The sequence below is a fragment of the Chiloscyllium punctatum genome, chromosome 25, assembly GCF_047496795.1.
Source record: "Chiloscyllium punctatum isolate Juve2018m chromosome 25, sChiPun1.3, whole genome shotgun sequence".
NCBI lineage: Eukaryota > Metazoa > Chordata > Chondrichthyes > Orectolobiformes > Hemiscylliidae > Chiloscyllium > Chiloscyllium punctatum.
Window position 1 is genome coordinate 39,372,791 of NC_092763.1, and position 21,214 is coordinate 39,394,004.

The window sequence follows — 21,214 nt, forward strand, 5'->3', positions numbered from 1 at the left end:
TGTGAGATTGCAGTTGACCGACTGCACTAGGTCACCTGAACGCTAGCAGCATCCTTTGACTCCACTAAGGACTATTCCCCTTCAAAGTTGAGACGTGGTCATTTGGTTGAAGTAGATGCAGGATGTTGCCACACAGGAAGCTGGCACATTCTGCTGATGTGAGTTTGTTTTTGACTTGATTTATTGTTGTCACATGTCATACATATTCACCTGTTGACTGCTGACAAGGATGACCAACTGCCTGGCTTAGTTTTTGCGATAAAGTACAAAACAAGGTGCTGTGTGTCTTTACGTTGTTGTTCAGGGACAACGTGTTGAAAGGCAAAGTAAGGTAAGGTGGGAAAGCTGTGAGCATCCAGGTAAGTGAGTTGCGAAGTGAGCGAGTGCTGAGAGATGATGTCAACAGCCTTGAGATGCAGCCTGGTCCAGTTTGTGAGCTGGGTGCCTGTTCCTGTGTGCAGTGTCCTGTCAGTGACATTGCAATGACAGCTGCCAGTAAGTCCTAAAGTGCAGCATTACAGCACAGAGGCAGACTGGAAGTAGACTGGAGAAAGACAATAGGACATGGAGAGGATGGCTGCCAGCATCTGTCAATGTGGGGTGGGAAAAGTCACTGCTCTGGGGAATGTCTGAGATGTCAATGCTGGGTGTCCAAGTTGGCTGTCTGGAGGAACAAATACAGTCAGAGAGTTGTACAGCACTGAAACAGACCCTTCGGTCTAACACGTCCATCCCGACCAGATACCCTAAATTAATCCAGTCCCAATTGCCAGCAGTTGGCTCATATCCCGCGAAACCCTTCTTATTCACATACCCATCCAGATGCCTTTTAAATGTTGATATTGCACCAGCCTTCACCACTTCCTCTGGTAGCTCATTCCATATACACACCACCCTCTGCATGAAGAAGTTGCCCCTTAGGTCCCTTTTAAATAGAAAGACAATAGGTGCAGGAGTAGGCCATTCTGCCCTTCGAGTCTGCACCACCATTCATATGATCATGGCTGATCATCCTTAATCAGTATACTGTTCCTGCCTTATCTCCATAACCCTTGATTCCACTATCCTTGAGAGCTCTATCCAACTCTTTCTTAAATGTATCCAGAGACTGGGCCTCCACTGCCCTCTGGGGCAGAGCATTCCACACAGCCACCACTCTCTGGGTGAAGAGGTTTCTCCTCATCTCTGTCCTAAATGGTCTACCGCATATTTTTAAGCTAAGTCCTCTGGTTCGGCACTCACCTATCAGCGGAAACATGTTTCCTGCCTCCAGAGTGTCTAATCCTTTCATAATCTTATATGTCTCAATCAGATCCCCTCTCAGTCTTCTAAACTCAAGGGTATACAAGCCCAGTCGCTCCAGTCTTTCAGCGTAAGGTAGTCCCGCCATTCCAGGAATTGACCTCATGAAGCTACGCTGCACTCCCTCAATAGTCAGAATGTCTTTCCTCAAGTTTGGAGAACAGAACTACACACAATACTCCAGATGTGGTCTCACCAGGTTCTGGATTAGTGGTGCTGGAAGAGCACAGCATTTCAGGCAGCATCTAAGTAGCTTTGAAATCGACGTTTCGGGCAAAAGCCCTGATGAAGGGCTTTTGCCCAAAACATCGATTTCGAAGCTACTTGGATGCTGCCTGAACTGCTGTGCTCTTCCAGCACCACTAATCCAGAATCTGGTTTCCAGCATCTGCAGTCATTGTTTTTACCTGGTCTCACCAGGGCCCTGTACAGCTGCAGAAGAACCTCTTTGCATCTATACTCAATCCCTCTTGTTATGAAGGCCAGCATGGTATTAGCCTTCTTCACTACCTGCTGTACCTGCATGCTTACCTTCATTGACTGGTGTACAAGAACACCCAGATCTCTTTGTACAGCCCCTTTCCCTAAATTCATTCCATTTAGGTAGTAATCTGCCTTCCTGTTCTTGCCACCAAAGTGGATAACCATATATTTATCCACATTAAACTGCATCTGCCATGCATTTGACCACTCACCTAACTTGTCCAGGTCACCCTGTAATCTCCTAACATCTTCCTCACGTTTCACCCTGCCACCCAGCTTAGTATCATCAGCAAATTTGCTAATGTTATTACTAATACCATCTTCTATGTCATTAATATATATTGTAAAAAGCTGCGGTCCCAGCAATGATCCCTGCGGTACCCCACCGGTCACTGCCTGCCATTCCGAAATGGAGCCGTTTATCACTATCTTTGTTTCCTGTCAGCCAACCAACTTTCAATCCAAGTTAATACTTTGCCACCAATACCATGCGCCCTAATTTTGCTCACTAACCTCCTATGTGGGACTTTATCAAAAGCTTTCTGAAAGTCCAGGTACACTACATCTACTGGATCTCCCTCGTCCATCTTCAGTTACATCCTCAAAAAATTCCAGAAGATTAGTCAAGCATGATTTCCCCTTCATAAATCCATGCTGACTCTGACCTATCCTGTTACGATTATCCAGATGTGTCATAATTTCATCTTTTATAATAGACTCCAGTATCTTTCCCACCACTGAGGTCAGACTAACTGGTCTATAATTTCCTGCTTTCTCTTTCCCACCTTTCTTAAAAAGTGGTACAACATTAGCCACCCTCCAATCCACAGGAACTGATCCCGAATCTATCGAACTCTGGAAAGCTTTTGATAAAGTCCACGATTTCTTGAGCCACCTCCTTCAGTACCCTGGGATGTAGACCATCAGGCCCCGGGACTTATCAACCTTCAGACCTAACAGTCTCTCCAACACCAATTCCTGGCAAATATAAATTCCCTTAAGTTAAGGTCCTTCAGCCACTGTGGACTCAGGGAGATTGCTTGTGTCTTCCCCATTGAACACAGATCTGAAGTACCAATTCAATGGCAGATGCGGCAGAGACAAAAATGACGTTTTTACAGGAGGCAGGGTGGGAGGAGGTGTAGTCTAGGTAGCTGTGGGAGTCGGTCGGTTTATAGTAAATGTAAACGCCATCCCATATTCCCAATTCCTTCGTCTCTGCCGCATCTGCTCCCAGGAGGACCAGTTCCAAAACCGTACCACCCAGATGGCCTCCTTTTTCAAGGACCGCAATTTCCCCCCAGACGTAGTCGACAATGCCCTCCACCGCATCTCTTCCACTTCCCGCTCCTCCGCCCTTGAGCCCCGCACCTCCAACCGCCACCAGGACAGAACCCCACTAGTCCTCACCTACCACCACACCAACCTCCATGTCCAGCGTATCATCCACCGTCATTTCCGCCACCTCCAAACGGACCCCACCACCAGGGACATATTTCCCTCCCCTCCCCATCAGCATTCCAAAAAGACCACTCCCTCCATGACTCCCTCGTCAGGTCCACACCCCCCACCAACCCAACCTCCACTCCCAGCACCTTCCCCTGCAACCGCAAGAAATGCAAAACTTGCACCCACACCTCCCCCCTTACCTCTCTCCAAGGCCCCAAGGGACACTTCCATATCCGCCACAAATTCACCTGCACCTCCACACACATCATGTCCTTGGTGGAGTGGGAGGGGGAGTTGAAGTGTTGGGCTACGGGGTGGTTGGGTTGGTTGGTCCGGGTGTCCCAGAGGTGTTCTATGAAACGTGTATTGCATCCGCTGCACCCAATGTGGCCTCCTCTATACGGGGGAGACAGGCCGCCTACTTGCGGAATGTTTCAGAGAACACCTCTGGGACACCCGGACCAACCAACCCAACCACCCTGTAGCCCAACACTTCAACTCCCCCTCCCACTCCACCAAGGTCATGCAGGTCCTTGGACTCCTCCATCGCCAGACCATGGCAACACGACAGCTAGAGGAAGAGCGCCTCATCTTCCGCCTGGGAATCCTCCAACCACAAGGGATGAACTTAGATTTCTCCAGTTTCCTCATTTCCCCTCCCCCCACCTTGTCTCAGTCAACTCCCTCGAAGTCAGCACCACCTTCCTAACCTGCAATCTTCTTCCTGACCTCTCCGCCCCCCACCCCACTCCGGCCTATCACCCTCACCTTGACCTCCCTCCATCTATCGTATTCCCAACCCCCCTCCCCCAAGTCCCTCCTCCCTACCTTTTATGTTAGCCTGCTGGACACACTTTCCTCATTCCTGAAGAAGGGCTGATGCCCGAAACGTCGATTCTCCTGTTCCTTGGATGCTGCCTGACCTGCTGCGCTTTTCCAGCAACACATTTTCAGCTCTGGTCTCCAGCATCTGCAGTCCTCATTTTCTCCCCATAATATATTCCCCTGTTTCTGTCTTCAAGGGCCCAATTTTAGTCTTAACCATTTTTTTGCCTTGCACATACCTAAAAAAGCTTTTACTATCCTCCTTCATATTCTTGGCCAGTTTACCTTCGTACCTCATTTTTTCTCTGCGTATTTCCTTCTTAGTAATCCTCTGTTGTTCCTTAAAAGCTTCTCAGTCCTCCATTTTCCCACTTATCTTTGCTATGTTATACTTTTTCTCTTTTAACTTTATATGTTTCTTAACTTCCGTCATCAGCCACGGCCACCCATGCCTCCTCCTAGGATCTTTCTTCCTTTTTGGAATGAACCGCTCCTGTATCTTCTGCATTATACCCAGAAATATCTGCCATTGTTCCTTCACTGTCATCCCTGCTAAGGTATTGCACCATTGTACTTTGGTCAGCTCCTCCCTCATAGCTCCATAGTTCCCTTTATTCAACAGAAATATTGTCACTTCTGATTGTACCCTCTCCCTCTCAAATTGCAGATTGAAGCTTATTGTATTATGGTCACTACTTCCCAATGGCTCCTTCACTTCGAGGTCCCTGATCAATTCTCGTTTGTTGCACAATTCCAGATCCAGAATTGCCTTCTCCCTGGTAGGCTCCAGCACCAGCTGTTCTAAGAATCCATCTCTGAGGCACTCCACAAAGTCTCTTTCTTGAGGTCCAATACCATCCTGATTCTCCCCGTCTACCTGCATGTTGAAATCCCCCATAACAACTGTAGTAACCTCTTTGCGACAGGCCAATTTCAGCTGCTGAATCAACTTACATCCGACATCCAGACTACTGTTTGGGGACCTGTAGATAACTCCCAAGAGGGTCTTTTTGCCCTTAGAATTTCTCAGCTCTATCCATACTGACTCTACATCCCCTGATTCTAGGTCTCCCCACGCAAGGGACTGGATATCATCCCTTAGCAACATGGCCACCCTACCCCCTCTGCCTGTCAGTCTGTCCTTACGTTAGCACATGTAGCCTTGAATATTCATTTCCCAGGCCCTGTCCACTTGAAGCCACGTCTCAGTTATCCCCACAATATCGTATCTGCCAATTTCCAAAAGAGCCTCAAGCTCATCCATCTTATTTCTAATGCTTTGTGCATTCATATACAGTATTTTTAATTTGTTACTGCCCTCACCCTTCCCATCAACTCCTATTTCACTCAACCTTACAGCATGATCCTCTCTCACCTTAAACCTATGCCCTCTAGTTCTGGAGTCCCAAACCTCAGAGAAAAGACCGTGTCTATTCACCCTATCCATTCCCCTCATGATTTTGTAAACCTCCATAAGGCCATCACTCAGCTCCGATGCTCCAGGGAAAATAGCCCCAACCTATTCAACCTTTCCCTACAGCTCAAACCATCCAACCCTGGCAACATCCTTGTAAATCTATTCTGAACACGTTCAAGTTTCACAACTTCCTTCCAATAGCAGGGAGAGCAGAATTGCACACAAGATTCCAAAAGTGGCCTTACCAATGTCCTGTACAGCTGCAACATGACCTCCCAATCCCTAAACTCAATGCTCTGACCAACCAAGCATACCGAGCCCCTTCTTCACTATCCTATCTACCTGAGACTCCACTTTCAAGGTGTCTTTGTTCAGATACACTCCCAAGGACCTAACCAATAAGTGTAGAAGTCCTATCCTGATTTTCTTTTCTAACATGCAGCACTTCACATTGACCTAAAACTTCATCTGCCACTCCTCGGCCTATTGGCCAATCTGATCAAGATCCCATTGTACTCTGAGGTAACCTTCTTTGCTCTCCATGAAACATACAATTTTGGTGTCATCTGCAAACTTACTTAACCATACCTCCTATGTTCACATCCAAATCATTTATATAAATGACAAAACGCAGTGGACCTAGCACCGATCCTTGTGGTACACCACTGATCATAAACCTCCAGTCTGAAAAGCAACCCTCCACCACCACCCTCTGTCTTCCACCTTTGAGCCAGAACTGTAATGATATGGCTGATTCTCCCTGTATTTCATGAAATGGCAAATTGGATTCACATTCTGACTTCCATTTTGTGAATTCCTGGCATCAAGAATTTCTATTGTATCTATCAGCTGCTTGGTAAAATAGGACTTTGCAAATTTGTGAGGTGAAATTCGGTGTCAATGAAGGTAATATCAAGCAATAAGCCCTATCAATAGATATCCCACTGCTACCTTACAAGAATATTGTCTCAATAGCTTTCTATTGGAACTCTGTTGGAAATGGGACTTGTTGCACCTGATATTGAGAAATGCCTCATTGGACTTAATTTTCTCAAGTTTCTTGTTATGTCCCAAATTATTCAGAGTCCAATATGCTTCTGCCCACAATAAATGAACAAAATTGAGGCAGAAGCAGTTAATTATAAAAAACTGATGTCATTCATGTAATTTTTGAGATAGTCTTAAGATAGAAAGGAACTTCCCCACATTCATGTTAGTTATAAATACTGCAAATCCAGATCCCCATCAGTTAAACATCAGGAAACAGTTACTCGTACATACTTGACTTGCACTACTGGTGCACCACATTTTCTCATGCCATTCTGTGCCTGTGAAGTGCGTGCAGCTCCTTTGAATTTCTACGCTTCTGTCTTTAAGCATTGCAGAATTTAAACATTCATATTTTGCTTTAAAGCTTGCTTGTTACATAATTAAGAATGAATTCAAGCAAAAAATCTGCCATCCTTACTGGATTTGCCTACATGTAATTCCAGAAACGTAGGTATGCTTTAATTGTTCTAGAGAGCCTCTTGATTCAAGGACAATTTGGGGTGGACAATCAATGCTAGCTTTGTCAGTGATGCCAATATCCCAAGATAACAAAAATAATTTAAAAAAACAAAAAGACCAGATTTCCTGCAAGTGAAAGTAATTTTGAAATTGGCTGAACATAGAAATGAACATTAAGGTTCATCCTATTTGTGCATTAAAGGTCAGTTATTTTCAATGTGTTGTAGTGCACAGTTAATTCTTGTTTATCATGGTTAAAATCTAACGATGATTATTAGCTGCTTTTACTTATTTCAACATATATTTATTCAGACTCTGCCAGAGTGACAGCAGTACTATTATAAATGAATACTGTGTCATGAAAGGAAAAATGCTCCACTAAGAAATGTTCCTTGTATTATGTTAGCTTTATTAGAGCTATGATGCATGCATGCACAGTTGTGTGAATAAACTCAGTTTTTTTTCTACTGGATGTGTCTATTTTTCTCCTCATTTTCACCTTTTGTTTGTACAACCATTGGCCATTATGGTTAGTAAGGTTTTCAACATTGTTTTATTATCAAATGACAGAACTTAATGATCTCATATACTGATTCATCCCTCTTAAATCCTTGGTCTAATTCGGCACTTGACAGAAAGTGTTAGTTCAGAATTCTGAGCTTTCCTCACATTGAAGATGTGGAGTGCTGTATGAAGACTTGATATATCATTTGAATCATAGAATGACTGCAGTGTGAAGGCCGGCCTTTGGGCCCATCGAGTTCACACAACCACCTAGACCCATCCCTCTACCCTACACCTGTAATCCTGCATTTTCCATGGCTAATCAACTTAGCCTGTGCATCCCTAGGCAGTATGGCCAATTTAACATGGTTAATCCACCCAGGCTGCACTTCTTCAGATGTTCCCCACAGCTACCTGATGAAGGAGCAGCTCTCCAAAAGCCAGTGCTTCCAAATAAACCTGTTGGAATATAACCTGGTGTTGTGTGATTTTTAACCATCATCAGGTGTGTTATACCACTTCACTGGCACCCAAACAGCTGTACGCTTTATTGCTTGAATGGGTTAGTGTCAATATTTGCATGAAATGTGTGAGGTTACAATCCTTATTCACTGTTACTTGATGCTGCAGTTCCTCAACTTCTGGTTCTCCTTCAGTCCCATATTAATTATTTCTGGTACCTGATGTCAGAGAGGAGGTCAACTGCTGGGAAAATCAATGTGGATTCTCGTGGTATACTAGCAGACCTGACTTCAGATTGCACAGTTTGTGGAATTGATCATATGGTTTTCTGCTGCTTTCTGCAGCTTTGACTGTGTTTGGGTGGGGTGTCCCTGGAGAGGAAGCATGATTTCTGCCCAATGTGCCTATGCAGAACTGGGGATTGCAGGGTATTGTAAATTCAGATGTTGTAGTGTGGTTTTGCTGAGGTTTTAGTGTCTCTTTTGGGGTGCGATTAATGTTAGAGACAATTAAAAAAATCACACAATATCAGGTTATAGTCCAACAGGTTTATTTAGAAGCACTATCTTTCGGATGACTGCTCAGTCATCAGGCAGCTGTGGAGCAGTACCGTAAGTCACAGAATTTCTTGCAAAAGATTAATGTCATGCAACTGAAATGATATAATGAACAAACTTAGATTGCTGTTAAGTGTTTCATCTTTTAAAATGGGCTGCAGGTTTCGGTTCGTTAATATGTAAATCCCAGAACTTCTTTTCAGTCTCATTCTCGAGATAACAAGGTTTTATTTAAAAAAGTGACATTTCAGCTCAGACAATGCATTAAAGTTGTGAGGTTAGAGTCTCGAGATTGGGATACAGACTTGTGGCTTTTGTGATTTTTAACCCCAGTCCAACACCGGCATCTCCACATCAATGTTAGAGATGGCCTCATTAGAGAATTAGAAAAGCAATATATTTTGCAGTGTTTTCAAATGCACTTTGTCCAATATTTGGAGAGATAGTAAAATATGCCATTATTAATTTGAGGTACTTTTTATTGCTTGAATGAGTTAGTGTTACTTTTTGCATGAAATGTATGAGGTTACAATCCTTGTCCACTGTTATTTGATGCTGTGGTTCCTCTATGTCTCGTTCTCCTTCAGTCCCATATTCCTTATTCCTGGTACCTGATGTCAGAGAGGAGGTTCAACTGCAGGGAAAGGCAATGTGAATTCTTGTGGTCTGCTAGCAGACCTGACTTCAGATTACAGTTTGTGGAATTGACCATATGGTTTTCTACTGCTCCTCTGCAGCTTTGACTGTGCATGGGTGGGGTGTCCCCGGAAAGGAACCATGACTTCTGCCCAGTGTGACCTCTATAGGTATTTCAGGAATAAAAGAATGACTAGAGTAAGATTAGGGCCAATCAAAGATAGCACTGGAAAGTTGTGTGTGGAAACTGAAGATATAGGGGAATGAATACTTTTTGTCAATATTCACATTGGAAAAGGGCAATGTTAGTGAGAATAAGGAGATAAAGGCTACAAGATTAGATGGGATTGAAGTTGTCAAAGAGGAGGTTTTAACAATTTTGGAAGATCTGAAAATAGGTAAGACTCCTGGGCCGGATGGGATTTATCCTTGGATTCTCTGGCAAGCCAGGGAGGAGATTGCAGAGTCTTTGGCTTTGATCTTTATATCATCATTGTCGACAGGAGTACTGCCAAAAGACTGGAGGACAGCAAATGCTGTTCCCTTGTTTAAGAAGGGGAGTCAGGACAACCCTGGCAATTATAGGTCAGTGAGCCTGACTTCGGTTGTGGGTCAGGTGGTTGGGAAAGGTTATAAGAGATAGGATTTATAATAATCTGTAAAGGAATAATTTGATTAGGCAAAGTCAACACGGTATTGTGGAGTGTAGGTTGTGCCTCATTAACCTTATTGAGCTCTTTGAGAAGTTGAGAAGGTGACAAAACAGGTGGATGAAGGTAAAGTGGTTGATGTAGTGTGTATGAATTTCAGTAAGGCATTTGATAAGGTTCCACATGGTAGGCTACTGCACAAAATATGGAGTTTCTGGATTGAAGGTGATTTAACGGTTTGGATCAGAAATTGGCTAGCTGAGAGAAGATAGAAGGTGGTGGTTGTTGGGAAATGTTCATCCTGAACCTCAGTTACCAGTGGTATGCTGCAAGGATCTGTTTTGGGGCCACTGCTGTTTGTCATTTTTCTAAATGATCTGGAGTTAGGTGTAGAAGGATGGGTTAGTAAATTTGCAGGTGACACTAAGGTAGGCAGAATTGTGGATAGTGCCAAAGGACGTTGTGGGTTACAGAGGGACATAGAGAAGATGCAGAGCTGGGATGAGAATTGGCAAATGGGGTTTAATGTGGAAAAGTGTGAAATAGTTCACTTCGGATGAAGTAACAGGAATGCAGAGTGCTGGGCTAATAGTAAAATTCTCAACAGTGTAGATGACCAGAGAGATCTCGGTGTCCAGGTGCCTAAATCCCTGAAAGTTGCCACCAAGATTGATAGGGTTGTTAAGAAGGCATATGGTGTGTTGGCATTTATTGGGAGGTGGATTGAGTTTCGGAGCCACGAAATCATGCTTCAGCCGTACAAGCCACTGGATTAGTGGTGCTGGAAGAGCACAGCAGTTCAGGCAGCATCCAAGTAGCTTCGAAATCAACATTTCAGGCAAAAGCCCTTCATCAGGAATGAAGAGCTTTTGCCCGAAACGTCGATTTCGAAGCTACTTGGATGCTGCCTGAACTGCTGTGCTCTTCCAGCACCACTAATCCAGAATCTGGTTTCCAGCATCTGCAGTCATTGTTTTTACCTCGTACAAGCCACTGGTAAGGCCGCACCTGGAGTGTTATTTACAGATCTGGTCACAGCATTATAGGAAGGATGTGGAAGCTTTGGAAAGGATTCAGAAGAGATTTACTAGGATGTTGCCTGGTACGGAAGGAAGGTCTTATGAGGAAAGGCTGATGGAATTGAGACTATTTTCATTGGAGAGAAGGTTTAGAGGTGACTTAATCAATACGTATAAGATAATCAGGGGGTTAGATAGGGTGGACAGTGCGAGCCTTTTTTCTCAGACGATGAAGGCTAACATGATGGGACAAAGCTTTAAATTGAGGGGTGATAGATTTAGAACAGGTATCGGGGTAGCTTCTTTACTCAGACAGTGGTAGGGACCTGGAATGGGCTGCCCACAATGGTAGTAGACTCACTGATATTAAGGGCATTTAAATGGGCATTAGACATACATATGGATAATAACGGAACAGTGTAGGTCAGGTGGGCATCAGAGTAATTTCACAGGTTGGCGCAACATTGAAGGCTGAAGGGTCTGTACTGCGCTGTAACGTTCTATGTACCCATTCTTCTGTGACTAGAGAATGTATTGGGGACTGTACGGTATCGTAAATTCAGATGTTGTAGTGTGGGTTTTGCTGAGGCTTTAGTGTCTCTTTTGGGGTAAAATTAATGTTAGAGATAGTTAAAAAAAACACACACTAGGTTATAGTCCAACATCAGGATGAAGGGCTTTTGCCCGAAATGTCGATTTCACTGCTCCTTGGATGCTGCCTGAACTGCTGTGCTCTTCCAGCACCACTAATCCAGAATCTGGTTTCCAGCATCTGCAGTCATTGTTTTTACCTTATAGTCCAACATGTTTATTTGGAAGCACTCTCTTTCGGAGCACTGCTCTGTCATCAGGTAGCTGTGGAGCAGTACTGTAAGTCACAGAATATCTTGCAAAAGATTAGTGTCATGCAACTGAACCAATATATTGAACAGGACCCCAGGTTCGAATCCAGCCTCGAGCGACTGTTTGTATTGTGTTTGCACATTCTCCCTGTGTCTGCGCAGGTTTCCTCCGGGTGCTCCAGTTTCCTCCCACAGTCCAAAGATGTGCAGGTCAGGTGAATCAGCCATGCTAAATTGCCCACAGTGTTAGGTGCTTTAGTCAGAAGGATATGGGTCTGGGTGTGTTACTCTTGAGGGTTGGTGTGGACTGGTTGGGCAGAAGGGCCCGTTTCCACATTGTAGGGAATCTAATCTAAAAAGAACCTAGATTGCTGTTAAGTCTTTCATCTTCTGGAATCGGTTGCAGGTTTCGGTTCATTAATGTGTAAACCCCAGAATATCTTTTAAGTCATATTGTCAAGATAACTTATACTCTAACCTCACAACTTTAATGCATTGCCTGAGCTGAAATGTCACTTTTTCTTATAAAACCTTAAGTCATCTCAAGAACGTGACGTAAAAGAAGTTCTGGGATTTACATATTAATAAATCGAAACCTGCAACCCATTCTAAAAGATGAAAGACTTAACAGCAATCTAAGTTTGTTCAATATATTATTTCAGTTGCATGACACTGTTGTAATCTTTTGCAATAAATTCAGATAGCTGGAGTTGTGGACAGTGAGGAGGGCTGTTGTCGGCTGCAGAGGGACTTAGATATGATGCAGAGCTGGGCTGAGGAGTGGCAGATGGAGTTCAACCCTGCCAAGTGTGAAGTTGTCCATTTTGGAAGAACAAATAAGAATGCGGAATACAGGGTTAATGGTAGGGTTCTTGGTCAGGTGGAGGAACAGAGGGATCTTGGGGTCTATGTACATAGATCTTTGAAGGTTGCCACTCAGGTGGATAGAGTTTGTAAGAAGGCCTATGGAGTATTATCGTTCATTAGCAGAGGGATTGAATTCAAGAGTCGTGAGGTGATGTTGCAGCTGTACAGGACTTTGGTTAGGCCACATTTGGAGTACTGTGTGCAGTTCTGGTCGCCTCACTTTAGGAAAGATGTGGAAGCTTTGGAGAGGGTGCAGAGAAGATTTACCAGGATGTTGCCTGGAATGGAGAGTAGGTCGTACGAGGATAGGTTGAGAGTTCTCGGCCTTTTCTCGTTGGAACGGCGAAGGATGAGGGGTGACTTGATAGAGGTTTATAAGATGATCAGAGGAATAGATAGAGTAGACAGTCAGAAACTTTTTCCCCGGGTACAACAGAGTGTTACAAGGGGACATAAATTTAAGGTGAAGGGTGGAAGGTATAGGGGAGATGTCAGGGGTGGGTTCTTCACCCAGAGAGTGGTGGGGGCATGGAATACGCTGCCCGTGGGAGTGGTAGAGTCAGATTCATTGGCGACCTTTAAGCGGCATTTAGATAGGTACATGGATGGGTGCTTAATCTAGGATAGAAGTTCGCCACAACATCGTGGGCCGAAGGGCCTGTTCTGTGCTGTATTGTTCTATGTTCTATGTTCTATTATGGTCCTACAATACAGCTACCTGATGAAGAACACGGCTCTGAAAATAAACCTGTTGGACAATAACCTTGTGTCGTGTGATTTTTAATGTTCTCCACCCCAATCCAACACCGGCACCTTCACATCAATGTTCGAGATGCCCTCATTAGAAAAAAATGCTATGAGAATTAGAAAAGCATTATATTTTGCAGCGTTCTTAAATACACTTTGTCGCTTATTTTGAGAGTTAGTAAAATATGCCACAATTAGACTGAGGTGTGCAAGCTCTGGTGTACTCCAGGAGTGCATCAGCACGTGAAGGAAGGCAGCGCCGCACGCTCGAGGACGGAAGGTGGCGCCGCTCTTGGCCTGCCCAGTGGGAGGATCGAACTCGTTGGCGTTGGCTGACTGAAGCGATGTCGCTGAGGTGAAGGCAACCGAGCTCTCGTCGGGAGTGCGCGGCGGCTCGGTGAGCTCCGCTTCGGGAGGCTTTATGGAGAAACCGGCACCGAGAGGACGGGGCAAGCCCGTGATAATATCCTTTCGAGATGGGGCGGGTGTGGGGATGGAGATTTAGGGGCGGGTTGTAACACAGGGCCGGGATCCTGGCAACCGAGAAACATGACAGAAACAAGCTGCGGCCCGGGCCCGGGCTCGGGCCGGATCAAAGAGCTGGGGCAGTCCTGGGCCCGGCCAGAATCCTCCCAGGAGCGGCCACACTCCGGTCCAATACACTCCTTCCATCGCTGCACCCTACCCCGTGATATGTTAGCCCTGTGGTTGTTGATCAGTGAAGCTTTGGTGTGTTTTTCTTTAATTTGTTTTGGAGAATTTATCCTGAACGTTTTGTTAGTTGCTAGAAAAGCTTTACTCGCAGAGTTTGCGGGAAAGGTTTGTTTTGTTGCTGAGTTGGTGCTCTGCAATCCGCCCTTTATATGGCTTTTGCCCCGCAGTACTGATGCGTGAGATCATTAGTTTGGGATAAAGATACTTCGTTGTCGTTTGTAAACTTGTATATTAAACAGAATTGGCTAATTCAAAGTTCTCCAGTTTTGTATTGATGTAATATTGACAATATGCATAGATCAGTTAAGAATCGATGTATGGTGTTAGCCCCCCGCAAAGTTTTGGACGATTCCGATGGCAAGCCCCTAAGAGGATCAAGCTGAATGGTGATGGATCATTGTACATTGAGGCGCATCGCAACTGAACCTCATCCCACCTCCAACTGGTGCCAGCGTATTTGGTTGGAATCGTAACATACCAAACGAGAGTAGGATTCCTGTTGTTTCCCTTCTCAGTTGTTTTACGTGTTGTGAACGTTACTGCAGCAATAATTGCCCAGAGGGCAATTAAAATTCCCTCCTGTAGCTGTGGCTCTGGAGGCACATGTAGGCCAGACTATGTAAACATAGTTTCCTTCCCTTGTGGACATTAATGAAGCACATAGGTTTTTCCAGCAATCAGCAATGGTTTTGTGGTCATCATTAGACTCTTAATTCCAGGTTTTTATTGAATTCCAGGTCCCCAGAACATTACTTGTGTCTCTAGATTAATGCCCTGGCAATAATACCACAAGGCATTCACCTCCCTTAAGTAGAATTGTTTAAAATGTTCGTCAGTTTCAGGGTGTTGAAGTCAGTTATACTTTTAATTACTACTCAGGTTAGATCATCTAACTAAGCATGCACAGACCTCCTTTATAGCGTAACATAATCTCCCATTGTGCGTTTGATCGCTTATTACAAAAATAGGTGGTGATAATGTTCTGATGCAAATACCAAATTGGACTATGAATTTATGCATTTGTTTGCATAAGTTCAGAGTATTCAAGACTAAAGTTTCCAACATCGTTATTCCAATATTATGATTGCTATATTTACCATATTCAAAGCAGGCCATTTGAAAGAAAGAACTTTGTTTATGGTTTTCCATATCTCAGGTAAGGCAAGGAATTATGGAAAGCCCTTCATAGTAACCTCAGTTGGTGCAAGAATTGAACCCATGTTTTTAGTGTTCTGTTTTGCAAATCAGTTGTTCAGCCAACTGGGCTAACTAAGTTGAGTAGTTTTTTTAAAAAGACCCCAGTGGTTCAGTTTCTCATCAGGCATAAGTCATCTTTATGCAACATGATTGAGTTAGAAAACCACATCAATAAACCTTCTGTTTGTACATCATTGATTCTGAAATTTTTCAGGTGTTCTCTATTTTGACATGGTGGAAGTATAGTAAAGGCTATCGAAACTGATCTCTTGGATCAGAAGTGTAAACTGCAACAATAGAGCAAGGAAATTGAAGGAAAGAATTTTTGGAATATGTTCCTGAGTTATTCAGATTGCTAAAGGATACATGGCCAGGTAAGGTGGATTGTTAATGATTTTGAAGTCATAAATTTGACTGTTTGGTTCAGTTTTCACTTTGGAAGAGAATTTAGAACAGTTTATATTTAGGTGTGTAATGTATGATTTGATGAATATCTAGAATGTGTCACCTGTGGAAAGTGCAAAGGAACAAGAAATTTAGGATAGTAGATGTGGAGAAAGAGGGTTAGGAACATCTATGTGGTCTTTTGAGCCTTGGTTTACTCAGATGGTCTCCAATTCTTTTTCCCAGATCTCGTTTGTAACAGTTTTATTTTTCTATACAATTCCATATGTCCTTCATAACATGTTGTAATCACTGTCAGGCATCTATTCAATTTTTTTGTAATTTCCGTAATGTTTATTCATATTTCTACATAAGTCAAACCATTTTTGATTAAAATTCACTGCACTTAATACTTGGTAAATCTTCTGCTTCTAACAGTAGCGTTAATATTTTGCAAGTAGAGTGGGTGTTAGAGTTGAGGTATCTTCTTTGTAATGTACATAAACATAGAACTTTACAGCGAAATACAGGCCCTTTGGCCCTCGATGGTTTCACAAGGCAGCGCAACAATCTCAAGCCCATCTAAACTACACTATTCCATTCTCATCCATATTCCTATCCAACAACCATTTAAATGCCCTTAATGTCAGTGAGTCTACTACAGTTGCAGGCAGTGCGTTCCACGCCCCTACTGCTCTGAGTAAAGAAACCACCTCTGACATCTGTCCTATATCTATCACCCCTCCATGTCCCCTCGTGCTAGCCATCACCATTCAAGGAAAAAGGCTCTCGCTGTTCACCTAATCTAACTTTCTGATTATCTTATATTTCTCAATTAAGTCACCTCTCAACCTTCTCTCATGTAATGAAAACAGCTTCAAGTTCCTCAATCTTTCCTTGCAAGACCTTCCCTCCATACCAGGCAACCTTCTAGTCTGAACCCTTTCCAATGCTTCCACATCCTTCTTATAATGCAGTGACCAGAACTGAATGCAATACTCAAGTGCAGCCACACAAGCGTTTTGTACAGCTGCAGCATGACCTCATGGTTCTGAAACTTGATCCCTCTACTAATAAAAGCTAGCACACCGTATGCCTTCTTATCAGCCTTATCAACCTGGAGAAAGTGAGGACTGCAGATACTGGAGATCAGAGTCGAGAGTGTGGTGCTGGAAAAGCACAGCCGGTCAGGCAGCATCTGAGGAGCAGGAGAATCGACATTTCTGGCATAAGCCCTTCATCAGGAATGAGGCTTGTTAGTTGGGGCAGGGTCCCAATATATCACCACCAGAGATTTATTTCCCTCTCCACCCCTTTCAGCATTCTGAAAAGATCATTCCCTCCATGACTCCCTCGTCAGGTCCACACACCCCACCGACCCACACCTCACTCGTGGCACCTTTCCCTGCCACTGCAGAAAGTACAAAACCTGTGCCCAGACCACTCCCCTCAGCTCCCTCCAAGGCCCCAAGGGATCCTTGCACCTCTCCCAATGTCATCTACTGCATCCGTTACACCAGGTGTGGTCTCCTCTACATCGGGGAGACAGGACGCCTTCTTGCGGATCGTTTCAGAGAACATCTCTGGGACACCCACACCCACCAACCACACCACCCTGTGGCTGAACACTTCAACGCCCCTTCCCCCTCCCACTCCATCATGGGCATGCAGATCCTGGGCCTCCTTCACCGTCAAACCATTACCACCCGACGCCTGGAGGAACGCCTCATATTCCGCCTTGGGACCCTGCAACCACACGGGATAAATGTGGGTTTCAACAGCTTCCCCCCCGCCATACATTATCCCAGTCCCGAGCCTCCAACTTGGCACCGCCCTCCGGACCCATCCATCACTGCCCCCTCTGACCTATCACCCTCTCCCTCACCTCCATACCTATCACTTTCCAGCTACCTCCCCCACACCCCAACCCCCTCACCCTCCCATTTATCTCTCAGCTCCGACCCACAAGCCTCATTTGTGATGAAAGGCTTATGCCGAAAATATCAATTCTCCTGCTTCACCGATGCTGCCTGACCGACTGTGCTTTTCCAGCACCACACTCTCGAGCCTTATCAACCTGGTGACAGCTTGAGTGATCTATGTACGTGGACACTGAGATCTGTCTATCATCTACACTACCAAGAATCTTGCCATTCGCCCAGTACTTTGCATTCCTGTTACTCCTTCCAAAGTGAATCACCTCACACTTTTCTGCATTAAATTCTATTTGCCACCTCTCAGCCCAGCTCTGCAGCTTATCTATGTCCCTCTGTATCGTACAACATTCTTCGTAACTATCCACAACTCTACTGACCTTAGAGTCATCCACAAGTTTACTAACCCATCCTTCTATGCCCTCATCAAGGTCGTTTATAAAAATGACAAATAGCAGTGGACCCAAAACAGATCTTTGCAGTACACCACTAGTAACTGAACTCCAGGATGAACATTTCCCATCAACCACCACCCTCTGTTGTCTTTTCAGTTAACCAATTTCTGATCCAAACTACTAAATAGCCCTCAATCCCATGCCTATGTATTTTGTGCAGTAGCCTCCCATGGGGAGCCTTGTCAAACGCCTTACTGAAATCTATATACACCACGCCAACTGCTTTACCCTCATCACCTGATTGGTCACCTTCTCAAAGAACTCAATAAAGTTTGAGAGACACGACCCACCCTTCACAAAACCATGTTGACTATCCCTAATCACCTTGTCCCTATCAAGATAATTATAAATCCTATATCTTATAATCTTTTCCAACACTTTACCCACAACTAAAGTAAGGCTGACTGGTCTATAATTACCAGGGTTGTCTCTACTCCCCTTCTTGAACAAGGGAACAACATTTGTTATCCTCCAGTCTTCTGGTACTATTCCTGTAGACAATGACAACATAAAGATCAAAGCCAAATGCTCAGCAATCTCCTCCCTTGCTTCCCAGAAAATCCTAGGATAAATCCCATCCAACCCAAGGGATTTATCTATTTTCACACTTCTCATAATTTCTAACACCTCCTCCTTGTGAACCTCAAGTCCACCTAGTCTACTAACCTTTTTCTCCGTATTCTCCTCAACAGCATTGTCTTTTTCCAGTGTGAATACTGACGCAAAATATTCATTTAGTGCTTCCCCTATCTCCTCTGATTCCACACACAACTTTCCACTAATGTCCTTGATTGGTCCTAATCTTACTTTGGTCATTCTTTTATCCCCACTATATCTATAGAAATCTTTAGGGTTTTCCTTGATCCTATCTGGGGAATGTCCCTTCCTGGCTTGTCTTAGCTCTCTCTTTAGGTCTTTTCTGGTTACCTTGTAACTCTCAATCGCCCCAACTGAGCCTTCACATCTCATCCTAACGTAAGCCGCCACCTTTCTCTTGCAGAGCGATTCAACTTCCTTAGTAAACCACAGCTACTGCACTCAACAACTTCTACCCTGTCTGACAAGTCCATATTTATCAAGGATGCACAGTAGCTGTTCCTTGCATAAATTCCAAATTTCAATTGCACCCATGCTCTGCAGTTTCCTTCCCCATTCTATGCATCCTAAACCTTGTCTAATCACGTTGTAATTATCTTTCCCCCAGTTGTAGCTCTTGCCCTCCAGTGTATACCTATCCCTTTCTATCATGAAAGTAACCATAACGGAATTATGATCACTATCACTAAAGTGCTCACCTACCTCCAAATCTAACACCTGGCTGGGTTCATTACCCAGTACCAAATTTAATGTGGCCTTGCCCCTTGTTGACCTGTCTACATACTGTGTCAGAAAATCCTCCTGCACACAGTGGACAAAAACTGATTCACTTAAAGTACTTGAACTATAGTTTTCCCCGTCAATATTTGCGAAGTTGAAGTCCCCCATAACTATCCTGTCACCCTCGCTCCAATCAAGAATCATCTTTGCTATCCATTCCTCTACATCTCTGGAACTATTTGGTACGTTTGAACACATACATCATGTTCTATAATATACTGAGTTAAAATCAGGGAACTCCTTTCTGATCAGCACTGTAGATGTTTCTTTGAGTGGTCCAAGAAGGCAGCTCAGTACCACATCAAGGGCAATAAGGGATAAGCAATAAATGTGAGCCTAGTCAGTGATGTCTGTATCCGACAAATGTACTATAAAAGGCCATTGTGCAATGATGTAAATTGTGACCCTGTTTACTGGCCTGTGCAGATGTGGTTCAGTGATTATGCTTTCCCATCTTAAGTGAGAATGACCCACGTTGAAACCTCAATGCTGGGCAGAGTGCATACTCTTAAGTTGGCAATATTGTATAATACTCAATGATTACTGTATTCTTAAGTTTTTGTCTTTCTGGTGCAAAATTAAACTGAAGCTCGTTTTGCCTCAGTTGAGCAAAAAACAATCTCTTGGCATAATTCAGAAGAAATTGCTGATGTTGATCTGAGCATTATTCATCCCCACACTAGTTTCACCAAAAATTGAGTAGTTGATCATTTATTCAATTACTGTTCGTGCAATTGAGAGAGAGGAACAGATTTAAAAGTACAAAAATATCTCATTGGTTGAACTTTTATTCCCTTCAAAATATTCAGTGAAGAAAGATATGACATGCCTTTCATTTGTTTGTTGCAATATTGTAATTTTGTAAAATTTAGATTTTGGAATTTTACAGGCAATTTTATGATATTCCATATTCATCATTATGCTTGTGGACAACCTAACTAAATGATACTTCGCATCCCTTGCCACCTGTAACATTCTCAGCTGATAGTTAGGGAATTGTTGTGCTGTCATTATTATATTTACCAGTGGGAGGAAGCAACTGGCACAAACTGAAGAAAGCTTGGTGAAAAATATTTAAATATGTATTTTGAGAAACTAAATTGACAAATAGAAATGCGTACATTTTATTCAGTATGAATTGTAATCAGATTGCTTTAAAAATCTTGAATTTGTATTAAAAGCAAATGGTATCTTTGGTTAATAATCTTTTCATTGAAAACAAAATTCACGGCATTACGGTTTGTAAGTTTAATATTGTGTTCTTCAGTACAGTGAAGGACTTGTTAATACTTAATTGTGCATCTTTTCTGAGACATAGTTTTGAGCTTTGCAATCATTACAGAATGAAGGGAAACATCAAGTTATTTCAACATCAAGATAGGTAATAATGCATTTTGCAAATGTTCTGTAAACTGTTTGCATCTAGCTTACACATATCCAGTTGGCGCAACCAGTGATAGTTTTCTGGAAAAAAATAGGTAAAATCCTGGGTTTTAATTCAGGTTGAGGTGGTGAAAATGTTTTAGTCAAGATAATAAAAGACTAATTAATTAAGATCGATAAAATTGAGTGACTTTTCTCAGTTATTCAGTGGAATAATGCATGATGCATTTGATACTATGCATCCAACTTCAAATCTAATTTTTGTACATCTGTATTTGCTGAAAGGTGAAATTTGAATGTAGATATTCCTAAAGAATGATGATAATTACTACTTTGATTACATGTTTACTTATGTCCTCGTTGAACTGAGATATATGGTTCCTTAATAATTTGAAAAGCTGTCAATGGTTCTGAGCTGAAAGATGGGCTGAAAGTACCCAGAGTTTTATATCTCATTGAAAACAAAGGTGAATATGAGTAAGTATGTACATGCTTTGTATT

The 21,214-nt window shown here is 43.3% G+C and overlaps 1 protein-coding gene across 5 annotated transcripts in view; it reads left to right on the forward strand.

The window, feature by feature from the left end:
• The first annotated feature begins 13,587 nt into the window (after positions 1 to 13,587).
• The window catches only part of ocrl (OCRL inositol polyphosphate-5-phosphatase), a 115,303-nt gene continuing 107,676 nt past the window's right edge, over positions 13,588 to 21,214 (forward strand). For 2 of the 5 annotated variants that reach the window (XM_072595077.1, XM_072595078.1), the window contains exons 1-2: positions 13,588 to 13,731; positions 21,110 to 21,190. In XM_072595077.1, coding sequence (XP_072451178.1) covers positions 13,691 to 13,731; positions 21,110 to 21,190 — 122 coding nt within the window. In that variant the 5' untranslated portion in view covers positions 13,588 to 13,690. Of the gene's footprint in view, positions 13,732 to 14,207; positions 14,471 to 15,394; positions 15,555 to 21,108; positions 21,195 to 21,214 lie in introns of those variants that run through there. The other 3 variants (XM_072595080.1, XM_072595081.1, XM_072595079.1) reach the window with 3 other exon arrangements.